At 38.5% G+C, this 14,933-nt stretch overlaps 1 protein-coding gene across 1 annotated transcript in view; it reads left to right on the forward strand.

Moving 5' to 3' along the window:
- Positions 1 to 14,604, forward strand: part of PCDH15 (protocadherin related 15) — a 350,336-nt gene extending 335,732 nt beyond the window's left edge. The window contains exons 32-36 of the mRNA XM_030453000.1: positions 4,749 to 4,770; positions 6,240 to 6,278; positions 7,453 to 7,526; positions 8,370 to 8,502; positions 13,951 to 14,604. Coding sequence (XP_030308860.1) covers positions 4,749 to 4,770; positions 6,240 to 6,278; positions 7,453 to 7,526; positions 8,370 to 8,502; positions 13,951 to 14,505 — 823 coding nt within the window. The 3' untranslated portion in view covers positions 14,506 to 14,604. The remainder of the gene's footprint in view (positions 1 to 4,748; positions 4,771 to 6,239; positions 6,279 to 7,452; positions 7,527 to 8,369; positions 8,503 to 13,950) is intronic.
- Positions 14,605 to 14,933: the final 329 nt, after the last annotated feature.

The following is a 14,933-nucleotide window of genomic DNA, read 5'->3' on the forward strand; positions in this document are numbered from 1 at the left end:
CATTTGCATCTCTCAGTCAGAAGGGTTTTCTTTTCATTTCTCACTTAACTTTGTCTTCCCTCCTGTCACCTATGTTCTGCCTTCCATTGCATTTTTTTTATATTGTAACTGCATATTAAAAGTTTTTATTTTACAAATTTCTTTAATGTAAAATCATTTGTTTGTTTTTTATTTTGCATGTGAAAGTTATTGGTGTCTCTCTTTAATTTTCAAGCTCATTTTCCATGAGCTTTACAGCTGAAGCATCTAATTTATTTTAAATTGTAATAAAGTTGCTCTGATTAGTGTTACAAAGTGAAGATTTTTCTAGTACTTTTAAAAATCCATGTAATGTGGATTTACTTACGGGTTTTTTCGCTCATAGTCATCTAAATCAGACTTTTATATTAAATATATAAATTATAATAAATTAGCTTGTCCTTTCAAAGAAACGGTAAGTAAATGCAATTCTGGTACTTTAGTGAATGTTAGTTTGATCAATCTTGCAAGTTTCCTTTTAATCATTGGAGAAAATTAAAAATATTTGTGTTTAATATGGCAATTCTTAAAAACCTATTGGGACAGGCTAATATTACATAATCAAGAAAAACTAAACCCACCATTTGGTATCCAATATGTAATTCAGAGCAAAATGGTAATTAATTATTGGACTCTTTGGAGAGACTCAGCATTTCCATGGTGCTTGGTTTTTTCTCTTTTCTCTTTTATTTTATATCTGCAGTTAGGACCTTGACAGGCTTGAGAAGTGTGCTTGTGCAAACTGCATGAAGTTCAACAAGTGCATGGTTCTGGACCTGGGTAGAGGCAATCCCATGCACAAATATGGGTTGGGAGGAGAAAGGATTGTGGACAGCCCTGAAGAGAAGGACTTGGGGGAGATGGTGGACAATAAGCTTAACGTGAGCTGCCAATGATCATTTGCAGCCCAGAAAGCCAACTGTGCCCTTGGCTGCACCAAAAGAAGCACAGCCAGCCAAGGGAGGGGATTTTCCCTCTCTGCTCTGCTCTTGTGAGGCCCCACCTGGAGTACTGTGTCCAGTTCTGAAGTCCCCAGCATAAGAAGGACACGGAGCTCCTGGAACACGTCCTGAAGAGAGACACTAAAAATGATCAGAGGGCTGGAGCACCTCCCCTGTGAAGACAGGCTGAGGAAATTGGGGTTGTTCAGCCTGGAGAAGAGGAGGCTCTGAGATGACCTTATAGCAACCTTCCAATATCTGAAGGGGTCCTACAAGAAAGCTGGGGTAGGGCTTCTTTCATGGATGTGTAGTGAGAGGACAAGGGGAAATGGTTTCAAACTTGAAAAGGGGAGATTTAGGTTAGACATTAGGAAGAAATTGTTTCTTGTGAGGGTGGTGAGACATTGAAATAGGTTTCCCAAGGAAGTTGTGGCTGCCTCCTCTCTGGAAATGTTCAAGGCCAGGTTGGATGGGGCCTTGAGCAACCTGAACTAGTAGAAGATGTTCCTGCCCATGCAGGAGGTGTTGGAACAAGATGGTCCCTTCCAACCCCAGCCATTCTATGATTCTATGATTAGGACCTGTATGGATACTTCAGTAGGAAACTGCTAAAGGCAGCTTCTGTTTCTTTGTCCCAGAGCCAGACTCCATGGACTCCATCACACAAGTTTTGCTGAGTGATTAGAATTTTTCCTTACTTAAAACTCTTGTTGGGCTAGTCTGTAGTTCCAAGGCATATATAGTAGTAGCTAAATGCATGAGCGGAGCAATGATGCAATGTAATCTGTATAATTTATGAAATTCATGGCTGTAGAACACCTGATGATGATGCCTAATTCTCCAGGAGTGGCACTACTGCAGCACCATCAGCAAATTGTCACTTAGCAGCTATTAGGTAGAGAAGCTCATAAGATTTCAGAGCCAGAATCAGCAGATGATTTACATGTGTTCTTCCTTCTGTGTGTCTGCTGTGGTTCAGTCCTGAAAACAGCAGGACAGTGGAAACTGTGCAAAAATGAGCATGAGAAATTACTGTGTTAGGCATGTTCAGAGTGGATCAGCCCTTAAGACAAGGATTTGAATTGAAGTAATGAAACTCAACTGTAGAGCTTATAGACCCAGAACAGATGCTTTGTGAAATTCGTTGTATCAGTAGTGAAATAGAAGACAAGCAAGACCTAATTTTGCAGTGTGAAGTGTCATGCAAAGCTACAGGTGTTTAGTATTTCACAACATAAACTCCAAAGGTTTTATTCACCTACAATTATTTGTGATATTCCTTAAGCAGAAAAAATGGACATCTCACAGGGAGCTCCTTTTAAAATATTAAGTTTCAACAGTCTCAGTCTCAGAAGAGCTTCTCATTAATGAGGAACATCTACTTTCTCATCCTGGAAACCTTTATTAAGTTGGAAAACTTACAAATCTAGTTTCATTTTGTCTGGTATGAATGGAGCCTTTGTTCTCCTGCTGTTTTTTGTTTGGTTGGTTGTTTTTTTAAATAGCCTTTGCTAAACAAATCATTTTATTAGACTAGGAGAGGACCTTTACCAGTAGCCTGTATTGTCAACCTAAGCCAGGGAGGTTCTGTCCTACTGTGATGTCTGCATGCTACTGCAGCTCTGCAGCACTACAAAGTATTACAACCAGTATATTGGTTGCTTAGAAGTTGAATATCTATAAGCTTGTTGGCTCTCCTTCAGACTGTCTGATGTGGCCAATTAGGGGCAGATGTGACCCTGGGGATATCTCTCACCCTTTCCTCATCAGCTTGGGTGGGCTGAGTACTGGGCAGGAGCAGAGATTCTATCAGTGGAGAATGCTTTGCAAAGTTGAAACTGAGCAGCAGTGTATCATTACTTGTCTTCCTTCCAGATTCTATCTCCTCCATTCCAGCTTCATGTTAAGGGTCAGGGCAAACTGATAAGCAGTTGTATTCTCTGAGTAGTATCTGTAGTATTTGGGGGTTATGATGCTTTTGCTTTTAATAGGAAAACAGACATAAAGAAATAAAAGTCTGCTTGGATGCTGGTAATGAGGAAAATTGTTGCTTTAGGCAAATCACAGTTCCTTCAGCCCCTGCTAGCAATACAGAACTGAGAAAGGCCAGCACGTTTGTATGTGCACATTCATTCTTGTTTTATCTCTCATGCTAAGAAGCAGCAGCTCATACTAGGTGACATATTATCCCACAACATCACAGGCACTATGGCCTTGCTTCCCATATTGCACTTAAGATTCGTTTCTCTGACTGCAGTGAAGTCTGGCTGATAATATTTATCCAGAAGCAATTCCTTGCTTCATGGAGAACTTTAATTCCTTCCTGGAAACAAATGATGTTGTTTTGACCTTTGCCATTTTGTCAGAATAGATCCTTGTGCTGTAGTGAGTGAATGGGTATTTTTTGTCTTTTGGGAGCCTTTTTTCCTTCTAATCATGGCCACACAAAACTGTAAGAGACATATAAGCATCTCTCAAAACACAGCATGGTGCCCATTTTAAGAAAGCTGAATCCCAAACTTAATTAGATTTATTTATGGTTTAATTTGCTGTACAGTGACTACTCAAGAGCAATTAAGAGTAATAGGATTATTTATCCTCTATGCGACAAAAGACCTTCTTTATCTGAAGATTGTTGTAGGTGATATGGAAATTAAATACAATGTTCCTCAAGTGGGCTTTGAAATTCACAGATAATCTTTTGATGATAAATCTTCATCTCAGTTTTTTTTAGCTTTATTTTACATGTGCCAACAGTATTGATTTAATTATGATAATCAATTTCATTTGCTGAATGTTAATAGAAAACTTTATAAGAAGTTATATTAAAGAATTAAAAGGACTTCTACTCTATTATTTACTTAAGTATAATTAAAGAATATCCCGAGACTGCTATTTGTGTTGTAGGTTAAGCTCAATGTAATTTGAGTATTTACCCTTCTCTTCTTAAAAATACAAAAAACTTTTAAAATCCAGGCTTATAATTAATAAGAAGGCTAAGAACTGAATTTCTGTTCCCTAGTTTGTTTAAACTGTTTTAATTGTCTGGCCCAAAATGCAAGAATAGAGAAAGTGCATTTGTCATGCACTTATGGCTTCAAGAAAATTACTTAAAACAATAACAAGTAATTTCCAGTAAGTTCAAAAACATGAAGCCTGTGGCAAAATAATAATAGATAGCAAAAATAATTTTAACTTCTCCCTGCAGCAGAAATGTTAGAAAATGAGTAATAATTATTATAATGTCATTACCAGAAATTAGCACTAGAAGCTCTAGGCCAATTTATAGCAAGTCCTGAGTGGATTCAGGAAGTCCATAAGTAGAAGAGAAACTGTTCCACTCCTTATGCAGCTGCATGAAATAACAGAGTCTCTTTGTAGATTGTCTCTGTAAGTCTCTGATGCAACAGAGAAGGTGGCTGGGCTGGACTCTTTTGCAGACTGCAAGGAAAATGGAACACAGAATTCAGCCCCTCTCCCGTCACTGCTTCCACTGGGTGCACTGACTCTCTGGCTTGTGGGGACTGGGGATTTCTTCTCATTCACTTGCAATCTAAAGTAAGAGAAGATGCCCAAGATTCACTGGGTTTTCTCATGCACTGATTCATATGTCCAGAGCAAATGTAAAGAAAACCATATTTTGGATTGTAGATAAGAATTTTCTTGCTTGCGATATTTCTAATTACATTATCCTTTCACCTCTCTCCAGAAAGAATGGCAATATGCATCTTTATGTAATTTCACAGAAATATACTAATTTGATTTTTTTTTTCTTTTTCTGACTTCTAGGAGAGGCTATGCACAGCAAGAGGTAAGGTTGTTCCCCGTTTCCGTTTAAAATATTAATTCTATTAACATACTCTTCCTGTACAGCTTGTGTTGTGCAATTCTTTGCTACTGCATGTTTTAGAGGCTACTGGATATTTTAGAGGCCAGAAATATAAAGTAGTTTAAAAAGTTCATGAGGCATAAGTTAGGGTCTACTAACCAGCATGGCACAAATGTAACCTTCAGGCTAGGAGATTCTTGCTCTGCAAACTGCCAGTTTTCCAGAGAATTCCCTCTGTGCTTGCTGTGTTTTCTTCCAGTGTTACCTAATCAGGCCTGGTGCTGGAATACATAGACTTCTGAGAGTAACACAGAGACTTTCTTTCAGATATCTGAGTGAACTCATTTAATAATTGGAAAGTTCTCCAAAATACATTCTATCATAAAGGCTGATAGTTACTGCTCAGAGCTGGATTAATTTTACTCATTTTTAAGTTATGTGTCTGGAGCCTATTGTTCCTCATCTAGTAGTGTTTATAAATTGCAAGCTTTCTGCTGCTCTGCTGGGTTTTTCCTCCTTTGCAGAAATGATTTCTGTCTCTTAATTCAGACACAGAACTTTCCCACCTCTCAGGGTTTGGTTTTGGCAAAGAAACTTGGCTGAAATAGTGCCACCAAGTTTGGGGAAGAGCATGGGGACAATGGCACTGATTTCCCGAGTGTATCTGATCCTAATGTACAAAACTGTAAGTTATGTGCACCAGTCTGCCATTTGCAGGAAGCTGAAGCTCCAGAGTAATTAACAACATGACTACCATAAATGAGGCCTGTGACACCTCAGAGGAGCTGTGTCCTCCTGTCTGTCTTCTCTCTGCAGTCTCCCAGAGGCTCTTCCCTCACATCACCATGCTTGGCTCACTGCATGTCACATACAGAAAGAAATAGTCCATAAACTGTAGAGAAAACCAGTGAGAGAATCCTTCATTGTCTTACTGGTATTGTGAATTAAAGTATATTTGTAGTTGTGAGGCACTCAGTTAAAAACCATAGAAGTATATAAATGCAGAAAATTAAACAATCAGGTTACTCCAGGTATTTTATAGCTGACTCACAGACTACTACAGGTTCCCATAGATTTGCTTTCTACCTGTTATGGATGATATTTTGTCTACTGTTTTCTCCAACACAGATCACACAATAGTTCTCTTGGACTCTAATAGAAGTTCTTGAGTTAAATAATTTAGGGAATCACAACATAAACTAGGAATTGTACTTTATAAAGTAAAGAGAAGAAAGAAATAAGCAAAAGAAATAGTGAACAGTAAATTTACTACATTAGGGGCTTAGCAATGTTCTACTTCTCATTGAGTGTGGATGTATCCAGGTGACTGCTGTACAAGAATTTTCAAGACCTGTGTTTTTAGGGTTTCTTTCCAACCTTAACTCAAAAACAAATTATTTGCACTTTAATTGTTGCTACCTAATTAACCCCTTTCTAATTTTCTTTTGTAGCAACAGCAGTTGCTGAGACCTTCTCTTCTTAGACCAGAGGTACCAATATTTCTCATTACTCAAATATTTAATAACTTTTAAAATGGCTTTACATAATTTCCTAACAGAAACTTCTTTGTTGCAGGCAATGTTTCCCTACTCACTCCTTAAGATGAAAAAGAAAGTCCTAGCAATCTTATCCCATATATATTGTTTGAATTAAATATCTTAAATTTATTGCATGTTGGGATTTTCCCCTTGAGCGCCTTTCTGTTGCTGCCATGGACTTCATCACACAATGTGAAAGCAGATCCCCAGACAGAATAATTTCCTCACTGTCCCACCACAATCTATTTTTCAGATGTCAGTTGACTGATAATTGATTTTTGCACCTAGAGATGCACTGAGTGGTTGGCCTGCCAAGGTAACGAAAGCATTAGCACACTGCTGGGATGTGCAAAGGCAGCCCTCAATTATAAACCAAATACTTGCTGTTACAAATCTTTTAGAGCCAGTATAATTTCCAGAATAAGCAAAAGGGCAAATATTATCAGATGTCCCTTTGACGGTGTCTTGCATGGTCTTCATTTCTGTGGTCATTGTAAGTAATTGCAGCAAGGTGCTCTGACACAGCTTCACTGGACAGGAGAGGAATATCCAGAAAGCTTTGAGACAAAGGCAACACACAGCCCCTTGCCAAAACCTGAGGCCTGGTGCTCTATGGTGATTCTGCAGCTCAGAGTAACCTAATACCAGTGTATGAGAGGAGCTAAAGAACACTCTGGTACTTTTGTAGGATAACACAAGTACTTCACTTCATCCAAGGTTGCTCATGATTGCTGATAGTTGAGAAAACATCAAAAAAAGTGACCTGAAGTAAAATAGGCACAATCTTTCAACTCAGCCTCTTCCTTTGAGAGTAAGACAAGACATCAGAGCTTATCTGCTGTGGGTCCAGTTTACTGATCAGGGTTTTGTACATTGTCCCACCCCAGAGCAGCATCTGCATTTAGCTGCCACGGAATTGTCACTGCCAGGGAACATACCAGGGAATAGGGCACATAAAGCTCCTGTCAGCTGTGCAATGTGGTTCTTGGTAGTCATTATGGTTCTTCAAATTAGTATCAACTTTTATTTTGCTTGTTTACATTTTGAGATATTATTCTTTGCACCTTCTTTACCAGTCATTGCTGCTTATAAAAATTGCATTCAATCAGTGTTTCTCTTTTGACAGGAGTTAAGTATGGAGTCTGGAATTGATCCAGGGCAGGAATATTATGGGCAAGATTACTACAGTTATGAGCATGGGTATATTTTCATTTTTCCTACATATTTCTGAAAATGCTGCTTTTTCAGATTGGTGATATTTAATATTAAAGCATCTAATCTGGAGACTTTCCTTCATCTCAGGATTACTTTAATCTTTGCATCCACAAAGGCATGCACTAACAACAAAACTGTTCATAAAAGCTAAAGGATCATCCCTGCTTCTTTAGGAATCCAATTATTGAGCTGCAGAATGTATACCCCATCCATCATGCTGTTTTTACATTCACTTTTTTATTTGCATGTATCTACTGTCTTGGAAATTAATTTTCATCCTCTTCTCTCCTCCTGTGGTTTGCCAGACGGAGTTTGGTAACTGATACTCTCTGCTCAGTTTCCAGACAATGTCTGGATTTTACATTTACCTAGATGAACATCACCCTGCCTTGTTCTGATAATGCCTGTCTGACTGCTGGCACTACGGGAGTTATTGCTGTTCTTACAAGCTTGCAGGAATTCTCCAGAACTGATCCCAGAAAACTTACTTTTCTATCCCCTAATCTAAAAAAGATCACCCCAAAAATCATGTACCTGGAAAGAAAGTCATTGCACTTGAGGGTTTTCTGGCTGATCCAGAGGTCTGGCAGCTCAGGTCACCCTCCAGTTGTAACATGTTACAGCCACTTGCAAGTGGAAGAAGTTTGGTTTTGTATTGCTATGAAGGAAAAAAAAACCAACACAATAATCTTCTCAAATATGGAGAAAAAGAAGAGTAAAAAAATCACTATCTTTTTGGGATGAGAGTATGTTCATTTTTTTTGCTGTGTGTAGACACACACTGGTACGTTGGTGCGTGTTATGAAGTGCTGATGTTGGTTTTCCCAGGTTTGAGTTACCACAGTACGGGAGCCGCCGGCGGTTGCTGTCTCCATCTGGGATGTATGATGAGTATGGAGAAGTCGTGGTGGAGAGTGATGGTGGCTACTACTATAGTCCTCATGGATCAACAGCAGAAGAGGTGAGTGTCTCTGCTCTGCTGTTTCCACCTCTGCAACAAGGTGAAGGACCATTAAACCTTGCCAAATGTATTTTGTAATTGATTTGAATATTGTGCTCTGTATGCATCAATGAAGTGGCTCCATCCACGCTAATCATTGTTTGTCCTGATGGCTGATAGTTTGTGTCAGCATCTCTTTCCCCATTGTTAGAAATCAAAGGGACTTGAAAAGTTTTTTTCAATATCTCCATCTATTTTTTTCCCTCAATGGAAATTTCTAGTTCAAAGAAAAATCCACATAGCCTTAGGTAATTCCATTTTTTACTGTTAACCAAATGGAGTATTACTAAGGTTCAGCCTCTAACGGGTGATTTTCCAGTGAGAAAAGCAGTCACCTAAACTCATTTATCATAAAGTTCACCAGTGGAAATAATGAAATTTTACACTAATAGTGGCAGTCAGCAGAAAGTTGACATAAATTTTCCATTAAAAAAAAAAAAATCCAATTTTCAGAAATGCTAGACTCTTAATCCATCACATGGGTTTTAATGGAATGAGAAGAGATAACATTTCGAAGTCAATATTTTTTTGCTGTTGCAGAGTAAGGTAGTTTTGCACTTGCAAACTATTCTAGAAGCAAACCTGTTCCCATAGCTTTGGTTAAAAAGCTGTTCTAAAAAAGGTAAGTTAGTTTTGGTGCTAGGAAAAAAATGTAGCATTTGTGTGTGATGACTTACTTTAGGATATGAGTTTTCACATTAACTACCTTTTAAATTGTAATCATATTCAATTTTCATAATTTGCAGGCAATAAGTCAAGGCAGAGGTCCTTCAAGCAGAGCTTTAAGCCAGAGAGCAGGGGTTCAAATAGAAGGTAGACCTTTAGATGATAGGATGGATCTCAGGTATGGTTCTGGAAGAGCATATCGGGCTGGCCAGGGAAAAAGGAAACTAAGAGCAGTGATGCACTTAAGTCGTGTATCAGTCGGTGCTCACAAACCCGTAGGAAGAACTGAGTCTGCTCGTTCTCCATGGAAGAAAGCAAAGATATTCCCAATGATTCTGCAGAAGGTGAAACCTGGTAGGAGAGATTCCAGTTATGCCAAGTTGATGTCAGCTCGCCAACTGGATGGTGAGAAAAGCATGGTTATCAGGGGAAGTTACTTCCAGAAACCAACAGATGAGAGACCTTCAATGAGAAAACTAAACCATGTGTTAAAACGCATTAGTGTCTCCAGAAAATTTCAGGAGCCTATTAGTAGAGATAAAGAGGAAAGAGATGAATCAAAATCAGGAGTTTCAATAAGTATCACAGCAGAGAGTGAGCATGAGGAAAGTGATTATGAGAAGACAAAGAAGAGAAGAAAATACACCTCAGATGAATCATCTGCGAAGAGCAGTAGCTCTAGCTCAGAATCAGAAGATAAAGACTACTTGAAAGTAACTCTAGACCAAGATGAAGCCACTGAAAGTACTGTGGACTCAGATGAAGACACTGGACATGACTTTGAGGATTCTGATGACTCTGGATCCAGCTCTAGCACTGAATCAGAGGAGGACTCATCTGAAGAGGACGATGATGAGGAAGACTCAGACAGTGATGAAGGTGGTAGCCTGTCAAGAAGCTCATCTACACAAAGCTCATACAGCAAATCTGGGACTAGTGAGTCGAGTAGTAGAAGAAGCACTGAAAAATCAAGTGTAAAAAGTAGGGGAGGCAGGTGTAGTGGGAGAGCGAGGCGACTGAGCCAGAAATCAAATATTGACACTACTACATCAGGTAGCACCAGGGACACAAGCCACAGGAAAAGTTCAGGATCCAGCTATAAGAGCAAAACCTCCTCCACCAGCCTTGAAATAAAAGACACGATAGAAGAGGTGTCAGAAGAAGATGAGCAAGTGGATGTGGAAGAAGTCAACACAGTCTCCAATGACAGGTCAAGTAACTTAAATAAGGGAGCTTCCAAAGCCTCTGCCAGTGCAAAAGCTGCTGCTACCAAAGAAGACAAGAGAGGAAAATCAGCTAGTAATAGTGAGGAGAGTGAAGATGAAAGCACAGAAGAGATTGATAGAGGTGCTAGTGACAGGGAGGAAACTATCAGTAAAAATGAATCCTGCCTAGAAAGTGAGATCAGTGTTACTTCCAAGGGTACTGAAGGGACAAAAAAACCAGCTAGCGCTGCTTCTGGTGAAACTGATACTGAGAATCAAAGTCCTGGTAGAAAGAAAGAAAAAGAAAAGAAAATTAAAAAAAAGGTGTCCCAGGAAAACAGCCAGCCTCAGTTAGATGAGACCCTGGATACTGCCATTACGGAGTCAGAGGCTACTGGTGATTCTACATCCTTTTAAAAAGGAGCAACAGTAGGTGGGCATTTTGCAGTAAGGAGTGATCTTGTTTGCTGTGCCTTCTGTCTGATCTTTCCTAAGCAATACACACTTGACTTGAGACAGGCAAAAAAAAGAAACTGTCAGAGATTCTTGCTGCAGCATTTGAACCCTGTGTGCTGTCTTAAGGACAGAATTACAGAAAACCAAACCAATGTGATTCTTCTGAGGGACTATGAGGTATACTAAGTGGATATACAAGGATTAATTTTCAGTGGGCAATGGCAGGAAAGAGTACTTCTTTTTCTGTGCTAATTTCTGTAATGTAGTTAAAGAGGCATTGTGTTCACTTTTAGATTTAATCCTTTCTGTATTATGCACATTGTGAAACAAAGTAACATGACATTTTGCATTAGCTGTGATGGAAAGCTTGGCAAACCTGAGAACACAGACCTATTAAAAGCCTTCTGTTCATGCAGGCTCTGTCACAAAGTGTAACACTGCAGGAAAGAAAAGGTGCAAAAGATGGAATTTAGTGAAGAAGAGGAACAATGATGGGGATAAAAACACAATTGAAACACAATTTCATTTTATGTTTCCCTAACAGACTACATTTGCTAATCTTCAAATGGGTTCTCTGCTGTAAACATTAGTCTTGTTTGCAGGACGGACAACTGAAATTGCAGCAAAGAAACACTCCCATAACTGAGGAGCATTAGTAGCAGAGCTGGGGTTAAACAGTTTCTGCATCATGAGATTCAGTTTTCAGGTACCAATGATGTACAAGACAGGAATGTGGAGGCAGGTGTACAAAGTGAGCTCTGTCAAAAAAGAAAATGGATTATATGTTCCAACTTCTGCCCTTCTCACCTAAGAGTACAGTGATTTTCTTCTTTTTTTTTAAACATCTGTTTAAAAGCTTGATATGGGTAACAGGAAAGTATTCCTGAAAGTGACCTTCACCTTTATTCTACATTTTAGTATCTGCCTTTTATAATTCAGTAACGTGGAGTATCTGATGTCATTTGGTAGAAAAAATCTTGAAGCACTTTCACCAGCACAGTTGTTCTTAGAATGACCATGGTTGTGTAGGAAGGACCCCTGTTACTGACAGCACAAGTGGCCTTTATGTTTTCATCAAATTAACAACCTCTGCCTGAGGTGCTTCCTCATGGAGCTCTCACCTGGGCTATTGGCACATGGAGTGTTCAAGCTCTGTATATGTGCAAGCTGTCTGTGTTCCATTTACCCTGTAGCAAAAGTCACAGAGCTGTTTCTCAACAACTGGATTTATGTAGACAAACCCTAGAAAGCCTAAGTAAAATTAGAGTTTTGGGTCAGTATTGGCTTAGTCTTGTGAGTGAGTACTTAAAAGGTAGTACAAATTCTGGCAGGTACACCAGAGCTCTGCCAGGAAGTCTCTGTTAGATAGGGAAGAGCAGAACCTTTGCATTTTTAAACTACTTGAGCCTGCTAGAAGGGAGGAGTTATTCTGCTAGGACAATTGGTGTTGAGCTTCAAAGCATGATACTAACTTTTGAACTACTGTCTTTAGCTCCATTAGAAATGTGAACTTGATTTATGATCACTTACCTGTTTTTTTGTGTACTCATATAGCACAAAGTTGCAACTGCACAGTGTTTTAGTTTAGATCCCATTTAAACTCTTCAGTCTTTCCATCCACCTGAATGTATGTGTGTGAAGAAAATTGTGTGTCTTTATCAGGAATGACAGAACAGTCATCTAAGTAACCACACAAAGTTTAGCTTCTCAAAACCTGAAGAGTAATCTCATCCTTTTGTACCTCAAATGATTTTCTTCCTCTAAAACCTTGCTTTTCTTTTGTGCATGGGCATGTGCATGTATTGCAGTGGGAGATAACGTGATGGTATCTGATGCCTTAGTGAAGTAACAATGTTTTCATTATTAATTCAAGAATGATAGTGGTTTATTTCAGTGTACTGCAAGGAGGTATTTATTTTTTAAAAAGATCAATTATAAATTAAAATAATTAATGGGATTTGTATAATCACTCTTAGTCCTAACTGCTAGTCCACTATTAGCCACAGAAACATGGAAATTGCATTAGCTCTGTAAGAAAATATATATATTACTTAAAATCTGAGGTCTCATTTCTCCACCATCACCCATTTCATAGCAAAGCATATCATTGATTCCACTAGACTAGAACTGGCACAAAGCCTTATATCAAGCTTTCCTTTTTTAAACTGGCCAATTTTGCCAAAATTCCTGAGAATTTCCTGTAGGTAGGTCCCAAGGTCTTTCTTTGCTTGATTTGTTGTGCAGATAAACCAGACCTGCTCAAGGCACTGAATTTACAATGGAGTAATACTCTGGAAGAAAACTTGTGAGAGCTTCCTAGCATTTACCCATTAGTACAGTTGTTATGCAGCAGTTAAGCAGTAGCTTCATCATTGGCAGTTTCCAGTTCCTGTTAAAAGAGTAATTAATCTCATTTTTCATCTCTGTTTATCTCTGACATTGCTTTGTCAGAATATGACTGGCTTACCAATGCTGTGATTCACAGAAGTTTTCTTTCAGAAAGTGATGTACCTATTCTCAAATTTCTCCAAAGAAGATGCACTTTGACATAATGGGAGCATAGCTGAATGCACCTCTATCTGAAAAAAAACAAAAAACAAAAAACAAACAAACAAAAAAAACCACCAAAAAAACAAAACCCACAACAAAAACAAACAAACAAACAAAAACCCAAACTAACCCCACAACACCCTTCCCCCCCAAAAAAAACTAACAAAATTTGTCACAGCTTTCCAAACCCGAGGAAAAACATCACAGTTTTCATATGCTCTATCTGGCTCATGTCATGCAGTTCATGAACTAAAATTTCATCCTTCTTTTAATTTTTTTGTACAAATAATTTAGTGTAGACTATGTATAGGTATATAGGTATAGATATATATGACAGTGGCACATGGTGGTAATCAAAACAGTTAAGAAAAAAATATGTACCACCTAAGAGGTAGGATACAAAGGACCAAGTTAATAAACATTTATACCAGTGTCTAGGTAAAAGAAAAAATAAACAGCAGATAGAAAAAGGGCATGAAACTGTAAGAAATCGTGCTGAGATTTAATAACATTTCTGTTTGTTGTCAAACAGTGGGCCAGAAAGAAAAAGATCAAGTTGATAGTCGACCCAGAGTATGAGACCAGCTCCATTGGAGAAGACAGCACTCCTGATTCCAGCCAGAGGAATCGTCTTAATAACCCAAATACTCAAAACAACATCAATGGTAACATCTACATTGCACAGAATGGCTCTGTTGTCAGAACCCGTCGCGTTTGCCTTGGTAATAATTTAAAAGTCACCTCTCCAGTGAGGCTGGGGAAACAGTTCAAGAAACTGGACAAGCTGGCAGTGACACACGAGGAGAATGTCCCACTGAACATGATGTCAAAGGGACCATCTTCTGGTGATAAAATGAACACAAGACCTTGCAGTGTCTCATTTGCTTCCTCTACTATAGGGGCTGAAAATACAGTAACAAAGCCAGGGGGCTCCAGAATGAAAAGCACAGAAGAGCAAGAATCAGTTCTTGATAATGAGGATGTCAAAGAGCCTTTGGAGTCGCACAGTGAACACACTCAGTCAGATGAAGAGGAGCTCTGGATGGGCCCCTGGAACAACCTTCACATACCAATGACAAAACTGTGATTTGATTTTATTTTTTTATTTTTACTTCAGTTTATAATAAACTGCGCTTTTTATTGTCACAGAAGAAAATGTATGAAATTTGTATTGTGCACATACGTTGTATACAACAAACGACACGCTTTAAAGTTTAAAAAAAAAAATTTGCACTCACATTTGTACCAATTAATTGTCCTTCCCAACAACTATTTTGACAGGATTCCATTTCACTAAACAATACTTCATTTAAATTAATTAGGGGTTTTCGATCTTTATTTATTGTTTATTAAACAGTAAACTACTACTAAGTGCAGAGCAGCATTTGGTTAACTTTTCAGACAGTTCTATACATGGCTTGTTTTGCTGTATGATACTTGTGACTTTATTGTTTAGATTTGGAAATTGTCTATTTATGTTCAAGATTAATATCCAGAGTTCTTGATTCTGAACAC

This window comes from Calypte anna, chromosome 6, assembly GCF_003957555.1.
Source record: "Calypte anna isolate BGI_N300 chromosome 6, bCalAnn1_v1.p, whole genome shotgun sequence".
Taxonomy (NCBI): Eukaryota; Metazoa; Chordata; class Aves; order Apodiformes; family Trochilidae; genus Calypte; species Calypte anna.